The sequence below is a fragment of the Lepidochelys olivacea genome, assembly GCF_965140295.1.
Source record: "Lepidochelys olivacea isolate rLepOli2 genome assembly, chromosome: 9".
Lineage (NCBI taxonomy): Eukaryota > Metazoa > Chordata > Testudines > Cheloniidae > Lepidochelys > Lepidochelys olivacea.
This window is the reverse complement of record NC_140419.1, coordinates 2,441,594-2,455,736: the sequence shown is the minus strand read 5'-3', so window position 1 is coordinate 2,455,736 and position 14,143 is coordinate 2,441,594. Positions and strand designations below refer to the sequence as shown.

General features: G+C 51.0%; 1 protein-coding gene across 1 annotated transcript in view; it reads left to right on the top strand.

Moving 5' to 3' along the window:
* The window catches only part of LOC311525769 (IgGFc-binding protein-like), a gene marked incomplete at both ends in the record, with an annotated part of 148,490 nt that extends 136,714 nt beyond the window's left edge, over window positions 1-11,776 (top strand). Inside the window, 8 exons of the mRNA XM_084638109.1 lie at window positions 511-561; window positions 1,800-2,047; window positions 2,390-2,567; window positions 6,791-6,899; window positions 7,438-7,529; window positions 8,213-8,389; window positions 10,046-10,248; window positions 11,594-11,776. Coding sequence (XP_084494235.1) covers window positions 511-561; window positions 1,800-2,047; window positions 2,390-2,567; window positions 6,791-6,899; window positions 7,438-7,529; window positions 8,213-8,389; window positions 10,046-10,248; window positions 11,594-11,776 — 1,241 coding nt within the window. The remainder of the gene's footprint in view (window positions 1-510; window positions 562-1,799; window positions 2,048-2,389; window positions 2,568-6,790; window positions 6,900-7,437; window positions 7,530-8,212; window positions 8,390-10,045; window positions 10,249-11,593) is intronic.
* Between the last annotated feature and the right edge of the window lie 2,367 nt (window positions 11,777-14,143).

Here is a 14,143-nt window from a genome sequence, read left to right as displayed (position 1 = left end):
GGTGCAGATGAGGTTTCAAAGAACGTAACATCTGGGAGGCGGAACGGTTCATTTTGGAGAAGGGTCCCCAGTTCCCACCGTGTATGTTACTGAACCTCACGCTGGGTTCCTGGCCCTCACCAACCAATGCTGTGATCATCTCGTTAGAGTCTACAACAGTGCAAGGAACAAGCCCTGCTTCGGAGACCACTCCGCCCCACACAATAAGCAGCACAGGTTAATCTGCTAGGAGACTGTGGCTGAGACTAAATCCTTCTCTCTACTCACAGAGGAGGACTGGGGGTGGAGTTGGGGGGCAGGTGGTAAAGACACGTTCCGTCTGTTTATCGTGAGGCGTTTTAAGAGCTATTACGTTTTGAGATTGCGCTCAGTCTTTGTCGAATCACATTTCTCCTGATCACATGATCATTTAAAGTCCAAGAGGAAACTGTTCAAGAGTCGTCCTAGTCTACTCCTCACAGAACAGAGTGACCAACCTCTTCATGTTATTTCCTTTGTATATTTTGCCAGGAAACTCCCCGACCACAGCAACTCCAACGACAGCAGAGCCCTGTCAGACAGGTAACGTGGGTTCCTCCGTGTTGGACAAAGCTCCTCCCCATTCACATGTGGGGTGAGAAATTGGTGCCTGACTGCAGATTACGTTCCCACCCTAATAGCTGTTTGAAAACTCCACATTTATGTTTTAGGAAGGCAAGTCCAACAGTAATGCTGACCAGTCCCCCAGGTAGAGTTATTCCATCGGTGCGACCCAAAACCTTTTCACCTTACAAATGGTAAAGCAGCTGGTAGCTCTAGCCAAGTGTGGAACTAGTGCAGGTTTGTCTAAGCCTTTGAGTCTTGCTGGAGGACAACCTGGGGATTGCCCTAGTGCTCGGGGTCAGAGCGGACAGAGCAAACTCTTGCGAACTCTTCTCAGAGGCACTTAACCACATCTTATATGCTTCCGTTTACTACGTCTCTTCTGGGTTTGGCTCCAACTTAGAACCAAGGCCTTAGCGTTAGAGCTGAGATTCAACGTAGACCAAGAGTGCTCTTCTTTAACAATGAATTTTTGGTTCTGTGTCCTCCATTTCTAGGTAACAGAGTTTGAAAAATCCATGAGATATTTCCAGTGGGTTTCACGCAACCACAATGCTATTGTCAGTTTCCTAGGTGTTCAGAAATCACATTGCTGGGCATAGCCGAGGAACATGAACACTGTATTGGTTGTAAAAGGAAGTGGTCACTTCTGGTGAAAGCAGGATACAGGGAGTCACGTCATCTCGTTATTATTCCGTGGGATGCCACTGACTTGCAGTGGAGCCTTGTGCTCGTCACTTAGCTTCTCAAGTGGCGAAATGGGTTGCGATACATGGGAGCTTCCTCTCTCGAGATCCGCACTGCCAGAAATTCATATGACCTGATGGTGACCACTCCTGCTTCTTCCCGAGGCCCACTCCCCCTGTGAGAGCAGGGTTCAGATCTTGTCCCCGATCAGAAGGGAAAATGAGTTTGGAAGGTCTCAGCCTAGTTTCCGCATCACCAGATCAAGACCCACGTCAGGGAGGACGACTTCCCTGAGTTTCCAGGGAACCTCGCAGATGTCTTCCAGTTACAGCACAATGGCATTTAGGGATGGGGCAGCTTGCCTGCCTTCTCCCCACTCTGTTCCCGGTCGATGCTGTTTCTGTGAGCTCTGAAGTGGCGTGAGCAGGAAGTGCGCACCAACATGAAGTGCTCGGTGGAGCGCAGGTGACAGGGGTGCAGTTACGTGGGAGGGATTTGCAGGGGATAAATCCACGTTTCTTCCTTTTAAGGCCGTGCCACCTGCAGTGCCTCAGGGGACCCGCATTACTACACGTTTGATGGCAGAGTTCACCATTTCATGGGAAACTGCACTTACACCCTCTCCAAAGTGTGCAACGGCTCCAGGGGGCTTCCACCCTTTGACGTGTCCACCACCAATGAGCACAGGGGCTCCAATACCAAAGTTTCCTATGTAAAGTCGGTGCACGTGGATGTCTATGGAACTCAGATTTCCTTGCTGAAGAACAGGAAAGTGACTGTAAGTGAAATGTTATTTAAAAGGAGTATTTTAATCATCTGACATGCTTAAACTGAGACCTGCAAAAATTGAGACATTTGATTGGACGTAAAGGTCACATGGTGAGTTTCTGTTTTCTCATTGGTTGGGTGTGCTTCTTAGAATGAGGCTTCCCCGGAGAATACTCAGGATTGGCAGTTGAAAATGGCTTTCTGTGAACTTTCTGTCAGATTTCCTCCAAATTCCCAGTGTGAATGAGAACATTCCTGCCAGTGAACTCGTTGGCTAGACTATTCACGGGCGATTCCCTGGGAATTATGGGGGTACCTAGTCGTGACCAGACTTTCCCAACGTGTTATTCAGGTGAATGGCACCAGAAGGAACCTGCCCGTGGTGATTGAAAACAAGATCAAGGTCCAGATCAGCGGGCGCTACGTGCTTTTGGAAACTGATTTTGGTCTCTGGGTCAGATTTGACGGCAATCACTATGTGGAGGTCTCAGTGTCCGGTTGTTACAAGGGCCAGCTCTGTGGCCTGTGTGGTGAGTATCCCTGTTCTTGAGTACCGTCAAGTCATACGATCAGAAGATTTTCAGTGGATCATGCAGTTTGGGGATTGGTTGGTTTTTTTGTCCCATGTTCTGTTTATCCCAGAATAATCTAGTCTGTCTTGTGTGGACTGCGATGTCGGGCACTGGACTGAAGGAACCATCATTGTCCGGGTACCTGGCAAATGTAACTTACAAGAAATCTGGTTACCCAGGCGTTAACTCTCGTGTCAGAAATGACAACTACAGATGTCATTTTTAACAGGAGAGGAATCTCACATTCAACACATTCATAAGCTGCAGTCTAAATATTATCGCAGTCCTACCCTGGATGCCTCTGGTCCAGGTCCCCTCGTATCTTTTTTCTCTTATTTGCATTGAAGCATGTCTGTCCCTCTTTGATTGGGGCTTTTCGGCCTAATCTGTGCTTTTCATTTCTTTCAACTTGGAAATGAGAATAAAACTTTCAGGCCCTTCTTGTGGGTCAGGATAGATTTCCAAGTCCCTGTTTAGGAGCCGTCCTGAGCTTTTCTGCTGTGCTCTCTTGTTCCTTGCACTCGCAGAAGCATACTGTCTCCGCACTGTCGTAGTCACAGTCCGAGCACAGGCAAAGGCTTCTCTGATCACTGAGCCTTCTTTTTAGAGCTGTTTTTAGTTGTCCAGCTGCAGTAGAAGGTGGGTCTGCTGCAAGACAAAGCATTAGAAAATGGTCCTCTGGGGACCAGTGCTGAAGTAGCCGAGAAGATGGAGTAGATAACCCAGTGTATGTCCTTTTCATGTTTAATCTCCACAATGCTTTGGTATTCTTTGTCAAGCGTAACCAAATGTTGGGTGCCGTGCAGGATACAAATCGCAGCGAGCCCTTGAGAGTCCAGCAAGACGGAATAGAGCAGATGCCAGAGAGAGGTCAGAGACATGTATTTGATGCATGTAAGAGACCCAGTTCTGATCTAGTGACACAGCAAAGGAGACTCCAGGTTAACACACGTGGGTGATGAGTGAGAAACTCCGCTCTGAAGCAAGCAGAGACCAGTTAGATTGCCAGGAGACAAGCCTGGCAATACTTGAAGCTCAGCAGGTTCAACAGGGATGTATCAGGGCTGCTTCCCTCCTGAGCACCCACTGTGGCTATGAGAAAAGGAGGACTTGTGGCACCTTAGAGACTAACCAATTTATTTGAGCATAAGCTTTCGTGAGCTACAGCTCACTTCATCGGATGCATACAGCGGCAAATACAGTGGGTAGATTTTATATACACAGAGAACATGAAACAATGGGTGTTACCATACAGACTGTAACGAGAGTGGTCAGATAAGGTGAGCTATTACCAGCACGAGAGCGGGGGCATGGGGGAACCTTATGTAGTGCTAATCAAGGTCGGCCATTTCCAGCTGTTGACAAGAACGTGTGAGTAACAGTGGGGGGGTGAAGGGTGGGAATAAACAAGGGGAAATAGTTTTACTTTGTGTAATGACACATCCATTCCCAGTCTTTATTCAAGCCTAAGTTAACTGTATCCAGTTTGCAAATTAATTGCAATTCAGCAGTCTCTCGTTGGAGTCTGTTTCTGAAGTTTTTTTGTTGAAGTATGGCCACTTTTAGGTGTATAATCGAGTGACCAAAGAGATTGAAGTGTTCTCCCACTGGTTTTTGAATGTTATAATTCTTGACCTCTGATTTGTGTCCATTTATTCTTTTACGTAGAGACTGTCCGGTTTGGCCAATGTACATGGCCGAGGGGCATTGCTGGCACATATCACATTGGTAGATGTGCAGGTGAACGAGCCTCTGATAGTGTGGCTGATGTGATTAGGCCCTGTGATGGTGTCCCCCGAATAGATATGTGGACACAGTTGGCAACGGGCTTTGCTGCAAGGGTAGGTTCCTGGGTTTGTGTTTTTGTTGTGTGGTGTGTAGTTGCTGGTGAGTATTTGCTTCAGGTTGGGGGGCTGTCTGTAAGCAAGGACTGGCCTGTCTCCCAAGATCTGTGAGAGTGATGGGTCATCCTTCAGCATAGGTTGTAGATCCTTGATGATGTGTTGGAGAGGCTTTAGTTGGGGGCTGAAGGTGATGGCGAGTAGCGTTCTGTTATTTTCTTTGTTGGTCCTGTCCTGTAGTAGGCAACTTCTGGGTACTCTTCTGGCTCTCTCAATCTGTTTCTTCACTTCAGCAGGTGGGTATTGTAGTTGTAAGAACGCTTGATAGAGATCTTGTAGGTGTTTGTCTGAGGGGTTGGAGCAAATGCGGTTGTATTATAGGGCTTGGCTGTAGATGATGGATTGTGTGGTGTGGTCTGGATGAAAGCTGGAGGCATGTAGGTAAGCATAGCGGTCAGTAGGTTTCTGGTATAGGATGGTGTTGATGTGACCATCCCTTATTAGCACCGTAGTGTCCAGGAAGTGGATCTCTTGTGTGGACTGGTCCAGGCTGAGGTTGATGGTGGGATGGAAATTGTTGAAATCATGGTGGAATTCCTCAAGGGCTTCTTTTCCGTGGGTCCAGATGATGAAGATGTTATCAATGTAGCACAAGTAGAGTAGGGGCCTTAGGGGACGAGAGCTGAGGAAGTGTTGTTCTAAGTCAGCCATAAAATGTTGGCATACTGTGCGGCCATGTGGGTACCCATAGCAGTGCCGCTGATTTGAAAGTATACATTGTCCCCAAATGTGGAATAGTTATGGGTGAGGACAAAGTCACAAAGATCAGCCACCAGGTTTGCCGTGACGTTATCGGGGATCCTGTTCCTGACGGCCTGTAGTCCATCTTTGTGTGGAATGTTGGTGTAGAGGGCTTCTACATCCATAGTGGCCAGGATGGTGTTATCAGGAAGATCACCGATGGATTGTAGTTTCCTCAGGAAGTCAGTGGTGTCTCGAAGATAGCTGGGAGTGCTGGTAGGGAGTCTACATAGCGAGACAATCCTGCTGTCAGGGTGCCAATGCCTGAGATGATGGGGCGTCAGGGATTTCCAGGTTTATGGATCTTGGGTAGCAGACAGAATACCCCTGGTCGGAGTTCTCGGGGTGTGTCTCTGCGGATTTGTTCTTGTGCTTTTTCAGGGAGTTTCTTGAGCAGATGGTGTAGTTTGTGGCTATGCGCACCCCCGTCTGGGGCTAGTTTTTAAAAAGAAACAGTGCAAAGCTGAGGTCCCTTCCAACCCTGATATTCTGTGATTCTATGATTCTTCTTCCACATCCGGGGCTCTCCTTCTGTGCCCATCTGCTCCTGGGGAAACTACTGTTCCCAGTCCTTCACAGCTGGAGCTCAGCCTTCTTGCTTTGGCTTCCTTCTCCTGTCAGCCTCTCCCTGTTCTGAGGGAGAAGGCAGTTGGCTGGAAGAGAGAGGAGCCCTGCCCTGCTCTGCACTACAGGACTCCCAGGCTCGGTCCCTTACAGGGGCAGCGTCCTGGGTTTTCCCATCCAACTACTCATTCCCTAGGACCTCTTCCTCGCTTCTGGCTTAGGCCATTTCCTTTGCCTTTGTTCCTTCCTGTATTCCTGGAACGGGGTCTTCTGGCTGCCTCTAGGCTTAAAGGGCCAATGGACCCCGATACGTGGAATAACAGTCCGGAAGCCCAGATGCTTATCAGAGGCTCATCCACATTTCTCTGGGATGAAAATTGAGCTTTGAAAATTGGACTGCTCGAGTTTAAGGCCAGCAGGGACCACACATCATCTACTCTCACCTCCTGTAGGTCAGGGGCCACCAACGCCACCCAGCCACCTGCACAGAATTAAATTACCTGGAATTAAACACCTGGAATTAAATTGTAAGAGTAGGTTGTGTTGTGAGTTTTCTGGTTCTCCCTGGATCTGGATGGACTGGAAATTCCCCATGGGATGACGTCTCCTTGAGTGTTACCCCCAGGGCTTCTAAGCCTCGGAAATGATAGAATTTGAGTGTAAGGGTGCGGGTTAGTTCTCATTGTATTGTCACCCATTTACCCGAGTCACCGTGTGATCTGACACAATCGGAACGCCAAACCATTTGCTCCAAACTCACAGACCCCTACCATTTAATCTCCCATGGAATCTTCCTCAGCTGTGAGCAGTGCGGTGTCTGAGCCGCGTAGGGAGCAGTTCGTACTCCTTCCCGGAGTGGACACTGGTGCACATACACGCTAGCCGGTTCATTAAAATGTGATTGACAACCACACGCCAGTGTGCATTGTGGAGTTGTGAATTTCAAGTAATCTACACGGTTTTCATTTTGGATAGGTAATTACAACGGCGATGCAAAGGATGACAACCTAAAGCCGAATGGCAGCATTGCAGGAGATTCCACGGAGCTTGGAGAGAGCTGGCTGGTGGCAGAGAATAACACCATGTACGTACAGCAGGACGCTAATCAGGGGTCTTTGCTACAAAAGCTCTAGGAAAGCGTGCTGCCTACTCAGCCGCAGGGCGCCCATCCAGGGGTCCACCACCTCGGCTCCTCCTGGGGCTGAGCACAACCATCCTCTCCCGTACACCCAAGAGCCCCCTCCCCAGCTGAGCATAAGCAGGCGGTGAGTGGCTGGCCTGCTACCATCTGCCTTCGCAGGTCTGCTGTCCCCCAGTCCAGGAAGACCTGCTGGTGGGTGGGAGGTCACTTGCTGTCCCAGTCAGGAGCCGGACCGATCCACTGGTTCCCGCAGCAGCGTGTTCCACCCCTCATTCAACTCCGTCTGAGTCGTGGAGCACCCCAAGGTGCCCAGTGCGGGAATGGGAGCCCCCTCCTGTGGTGGGGGAGGTGGGGGCAGAACGCAGCCTTTCAGGGAGCCTGGATTCTGCTCTGTGGCTGGGCAGACGTGGAATTGTCCTGTCCAGATCTGGCCCGGGGAGATAAAGAAACATTCATCAGAAACTTTTCTCTCTCTTGCCAGATGCTCCCCTGACCAAGTGCTGGTCTGTGACCCCCAGCTGGAGAGCGAAGCGAGGGAGGACACAGCTTGTGGCATGATCACCGACCCGACAGGTACGATGCCCGTGGCTGAGTCCTGGGCGAGCTGATTGAAATCACTCCCAATGACAGCCTGCCCTTGCCTTCGTCCCGACCTCGCTCCCTGGGACCACGGCCCCGAGTCCCCAGGGACATGTGTATGGCCCCCAGTGCGAAAAGCTGAACTAGAAGCCCCAGAAGTTGCCCTGAGTTACCTGCTCGGACTGGATCATGCACTGAGATGGCACCAGGATGTGACGATTATTTGGGCATTGCACTTCAAGGGCCTCGTTCTGCCGCTCCTGCCCACACAGAGCTCCCATTAATTTCCACTCTGCTGCAGCAGAGACATAGTGTGGTGGTCCCCATTGCCCGCTTTCTTACAGGGGTAGCTGAAGTGCTTTAGGCCTTCCCTCCTCCGGAAACAGTAACTACCAGGGCGTTGCTAGCTCTCTATCAAGAACAAGGGTGTCCGCTTTGAGTGACGTTGTACTTACCCTGCAAATGGTAGAGACAGGCCTAAGCCAAACTGAGCCAAATCTCATCAGTGTTTGGGTGTATTCAGCTCCAGGTTTGGTCTGGCTGAGTCTAGCGAGCTGGTCAGCCTACACTGGCCAGGGAGCACTGACTCCTTGCCATGACAGGGGATGGTTAGTGGCACCGCTCGGCTTCTTCCATCTTCCCTTCTGTGATTCTGTTTCTTTCCTGACTTAACATAGGTATCTTCAAGGACTGTCACGCCAAAGTAGCTCCAGAGATTTTCTTGGAAAACTGTGTTTACGACATGTGTCACACGAAGGAGCCGACAGTGTCCTTATGCAATGGGCTGCAGGCTTATGCAGAGTCGTGCACAAATGCTGGGATCTGCAGAGAATGGAGAAATAATACTTTGTGCCGTGAGTGTTGTAATTGATCTCTATTAAGTTCTGGAATTCAACTTTCATCATGCAAGAAGCTCTTCAAATTAGAGCTTCCTCTATTCCCTGACGGCATGCACTTTCCTCTTCTGTCATGCTTTGAGGGTGGTCTCTCCGTTCTCTTGCCCTGAGTCTGGTCCAGTTCTACACTGGATCCTGCCAGGTTAGGTATAATATTCAGACTGAATCTGATCTAGCCTCACAAAGCATCTAAGTATTAATTTGTCTGAATTTAGCGCTGGTAAAGTAAGAGCGCCTGAGAGGTTGAAATGCTCTGTTTATCCAAAGAGCGTCTCCAGTCTGGGGAGCTGCCGTGGAAGAAACAGTAGCCGCGACTCGAGTGAAACTCCCCACAGTCCCTTCTCTTTGTAATTGTTAGGAAGGAATGTTAGGTCCTTGTGAAAGGTACTAGCCTGGCAGTTTTAGAGGAAGAGGGTCTGTGTCTTTGCTCACTTCCATTGGTGCGAATCAGCAGTAGCCACTGAAGTCCATGGAGGTACTCCAGTGTAAAGCTGGAGTCAGCCAGAGGAGAATCAGGGCCACCATTGCTCCATTAGCCCTTAGAAGATCTGCTGCCCAGGAAGCAGCAGGGCGACCTTCCCCACCTTGTGTGCACGGGCTGCATGAGCTCTGTTCTGGAGAGGTCCTCTTGAGGCAATAAGCGGTCCCCATTGGAAGGGCCTTCTCGGAACCGAGCCATGTGCCAGCAAACTCAGGATCCTGCCTCTGACGGCCCCCATCATCAGCTGCTTCAGAGGAAGGTGCAAAAAACTCTGCAGTAGGAAGATTTGGGGCATTGTACCCCCACTAAAGTCTCCTCCTTATCCCTAAATTGTTCGTATGATTTCTTCTGTATATTAGAGCAGCACCTATGGACCCCAGCTGAGATGGGGGCCCATTGCTCTGGGTACTGTCTAAGCAACAGAGGACAGCCCCTGTTCCGAAGCCCCATTCCACACTGTCTAAGCAAGACAGGCGCAGGCTGCGGGAGGGAGTAAGACACAAGCAGAGTGAGCAGGGGTCTGGATTGTAAATGACCTGGGCCTGCCACGATTGGGTTGGTTGGTTTGGTTTGTCGGGAGGGGATTAGCTGCAAAGGGAGGAGGACGGGAGAGGGGACAGTGAAGGGAGGAGGTAGGGGCAGAGGGGAAGGCCAGGTGTGCAGAGGGCAGGGGAAGTGTGGAGACTTGGAGGGAGTGAACGGCCAACCAGCAGAAGGACAGGACTCTCTAGAGTCAGAGCGTGGAAAGCCACTGGACACCGATGACCCATCTCGGCTGCTTTCCACGGGCCACCAGCCAGCTGTGCGCTGCGAGAGACAAGCCACCGGAGGCGCGTTTCAGCCGACGTCCACGTCAATAGGTGAAAGGCTGGACTTGTATCCTGTTGCCTATTTCCGATCCCTGGATACAACCGGTCCCCAACCAGGCATCATTAGTCTGTCTGTCTGTCTGTCATTCCCTGCACAAAGGCTTTCCACTCTGTCCCTGGAGAAAAACCTCAGCACAGAGCAGTCACCATATGCAGAGCTTTCTAACCACCCTTTGCTGTCCTGGAACAAAGAGGGGAAGTTTTAAGAGAATTGCTTTGGGATCTTTTCCTTTCAGTGATGTGGGTTTTTCTTCTCACTTGCAGCAATCTCCTGTCCGGGAGGAAGCCAGTACAAGAGCTGTGGGAGCAGGTGTCCTTCCACCTGCGTGACTCCCTCTGCGTTTAGCCCTTGCAGCTCCTTACCAGTGGAAGGCTGTTTCTGTAACGAAGGCTACGTTCTGAGTGGAGACACCTGTGTGCCGGAGAGCAGCTGCGGTTGTGTGGATGGCAACAACCACTATCATCAGGCAAGTTACCCGCGCACCTAGACACAGACACAACAACCCCCAGATTCTTTCACTGTGACTGTAACTGATCATAATTAATGAAGAGAGACTAACTTCCTCTGGGCTCAGGTCAGTAGGTTGTGTGGATCTAATTGTTCATGTAAATAATAACCATTCCTAGCTCTTGTCAAGAGCAGATCTCAAAGCGCTTTACCAAGGAGGTCGGTATCATTCTCTCCAGTTTACAGAAGGGGAAACTGAGGCACCGAGCGGTCAAATGGCTTGCGTAAGCTCATCCAGCAGGCCAGTGCTGAGACTAGAACGCAGGTCTCAAGTGTCCCAGTCCCAGACACCTTCTCCTGGGCCACAGTGTCTCAGGGAGGGACACTAGGGAGGGAGCTCGTAGCATGGAGAGTATCAAAGGCATTGAACTGTTCTCAACTCCTTTGATTATCCACTAGGGCAGGAGTTTTGAAACTCTTGTTTTTGTGGCCCAGTTGAAGAAAATTGTTGATACCAGCGACGCAGCGGAGCTGGGATGAGGGGTTTGGGGTGTGGGAGGGTCTTAGGGCTTGAGCAGGGGATTGGGGTGTGGGGGTGAGGGCTGCGGGGTGGAGCCGGGAATGAGGGGTTCAGGGTGCGGGATGGGGCTCTGGCTGGGGCATGGGGTTGGGGTGCGGAAGGGGTCAGGTCTCTGAGCTGGGGGTGCAGGCTCTCGGCTGGGGCTGAGGGCTGTGGGCTGCAGCAGAGGGCTCCGGATTTGGGGGTGGCTCAGGATTGGGGCAGGGGGTTGGGGTGTGGCAGGGACTCAGGGCTTTCGGCTGTGGGTGCAGGCTCTGAGGTGGGGTCGGGGACAGAGTGTTTGGGATGCAGGGTATGGGGAGTGTGCTCAGGGCTGGGGCAGGGGATTGGGGCACGGGGTTCGGACACGGGCTTACCTCCGGAAGGTCCTGGTGAGCAGCGGAGCTGGGGTGCAGAGGAAGGCTTCCCGCCTGTCCTGGCACTGCAGACCACACTGGGCCCCAGAAACATCCAGAAGCATGTCTGGCTCCTAGGAGGAGGCACACAGGCGGCTCTGCGTGGCTCTCGCCCACAGGCATCGCTCCCCACCCCCGCACTCAGTTTGTGGGGGCGCTGCGCAGTGGGGGAATGGGTAGGGACTAGCCGGCCTTAGCCGAAAAGCACAGCCGACGGCATTTTAACAGCCCGGTGGGGGGCTGGCCAGAGGTGCCGCGACCCAGCGCCTTCCATTCCGTGACCCAGGACTGGGGCAGGACCCAGAGTTTGCAAAGCACCGCACGTAGGTGACACTAGTCGATAGACTTTCTACGATTATCTAGTCAAGTGCTTCTCCGTTCTCTCACAGCTGGGTGAGAGCTGGTTCACCCACGACGCCTGCACTGAGCACTGCACCTGCAACAGCAATAACAACATCACCTGCACAGGCTGGGCGTGTGGACCGCTGGAGATCTGTGGTGTTCAGGACGGGGAGCTGGGCTGTTACCCCACTGGTGAGTCCTCCCTGAAAATGATTCCAGATGTGAGTTGAGTAATTAGACCTTTCTGGGCCAGAAGGACTTTTTCCAGATACTTTATCCCTTATGTGATGGCACAGGAAGGAGCTGACGGCTGATTCTTGCCAGTGCAAAGAGACAGTCAAAGACAAATCCCCTATCTTGCCATCACGGAGCTCCCTCCCTTGCAGTGGGAGTGGAGCTGGCATAGACCTTTGCAGGATCACTGGAGTTTGACCTGAGTAGGGAATGCAGAATCAAGCCCCAAATCACCCAATGCCACAAATGCAAACGTTGAACTCAAAGGGGTTGATTTAGGAAAGTATCAATGGGCTGCGGGGGGGAGGCAAATTAAAAACTACCAAGAGTCTAAGTTGCTCTTGCAAAGTACTCGCGCGCAGGGGTAGACACAGGTCATCTGCACGGTGCAGAGAGCCCGCGGGCACATTCACTCTTCTCCGTTTTCTGGCAGAGCTACCAGGTCGCAGGTGTTTTGCATGACAGGCGTCTCTGAGAATGACGTGTCTCTGGATGCTGGGTGCTGTTTGGGTACATGTCATGTGCTCTGTGTTTCTAGAATCACATTTCTCACACGTGGTCATCTGCAGTCTAAAAAAGAGCTTCCGAGGGTTATCCTATAGAACTTTTCATAGAACAGCATGAACAGCCTCTCAACGTGAATGTCTTTGTGTCTTTCTCCAGTAGACGCCTCGACGACTTCAAGTCCAACTGCAGTAGGCACCAGTCCATCAGGTAAGGTGGATCTCTCAGTGCTTCCTCAATCTCCTGGACATTTCCTGGTGGGCTGTGAACTCGGTGGCTGGGTGCAGATGAGGTTTCAAAGAACGTAACATCTGGGAGGCGGAACGGTTCATTTTGGAGAAGGGTCCCCAGTTCCCACCGTGTATGTTACTGAACCTCACGCTGGGTTCCTGGCCCTCACCAACCAATGCTGTGATCATCTCGTTAGAGTCTACAACAGTGCAAGGAACAAGCCCTGCTTCGGAGACCACTCCGCCCCACACAATAAGCAGCACAGGTTAATCTGCTAGGAGACTGTGGCTGAGACTAAATCCTTCTCTCTACTCACAGAGGAGGACTGGGGGTGGAGTTGGGGGGCAGGTGGTAAAGACACGTTCCGTCTGTTTATCGTGAGGCGTTTTAAGAGCTATTACGTTTTGAGATTGCGCTCAGTCTTTGTCGAATCACATTTCTCCTGATCACATGATCATTTAAAGTCCAAGAGGAAACTGTTCAAGAGTCGTCCTAGTCTACTCCTCACAGAACAGAGTGACCAACCTCTTCATGTTATTTCCTTTGTATATTTTGCCAGGAAACTCCCCGACCACAGCAACTCCAACGACAGCAGAGCCCTGTCAGACAGGTAACGTGGGTTCCTCCGTGTTGGACAAAGCTCCTCCCCATTCACATGTGGGGTGAGAAATTGGTGCCTGACTGCAGATTACGTTCCCACCCTAATAGCTGTTTGAAAACTCCACATTTATGTTTTAGGAAGGCAAGTCCAACAGTAATGCTGACCAGTCCCCCAGGTAGAGTTATTCCATCGGTGCGACCCAAAACCTTTTCACCTTACAAATGGTAAAGCAGCTGGTAGCTCTAGCCAAGTGTGGAACTAGTGCAGGTTTGTCTAAGCCTTTGAGTCTTGCTGGAGGACAACCTGGGGATTGCCCTAGTGCTCGGGGTCAGAGCGGACAGAGCAAACTCTTGCGAACTCTTCTCAGAGGCACTTAACCACATCTTATATGCTTCCGTTTACTACGTCTCTTCTGGGTTTGGCTCCAACTTAGAACCAAGGCCTTAGCGTTAGAGCTGAGATTCAACGTAGACCAAGAGTGCTCTTCTTTAACAATGAATTTTTGGTTCTGTGTCCTCCATTTCTAGGTAACAGAGTTTGAAAAATCCATGAGATATTTCCAGTGGGTTTCACGCAACCACAATGCTATTGTCAGTTTCCTAGGTGTTCAGAAATCACATTGCTGGGCATAGCCGAGGAACATGAACACTGTATTGGTTGTAAAAGGAAGTGGTCACTTCTGGTGAAAGCAGGATACAGGGAGTCACGTCATCTCGTTATTATTCCGTGGGATGCCACTGACTTGCAGTGGAGCCTTGTGCTCGTCACTTAGCTTCTCAAGTGGCGAAATGGGTTGCGATACATGGGAGCTTCCTCTCTCGAGATCTGCACTGCCAGAAATTCATATGACCTGACGGTGACCACTCCTGCTTCTTCCCGAGGCCCACTCCCCCTGTGAGAGCAGGGTTCAGATCTTGTCCCCGATCAGAAGGGAAAATGAGTTTGGAAGGTCTCAGCCTAGTTTCCGCATCACCAGATCAAGACCCACGTCAGGGAGGACGACTTCCCTGAGTTTCCAGGGAACCTC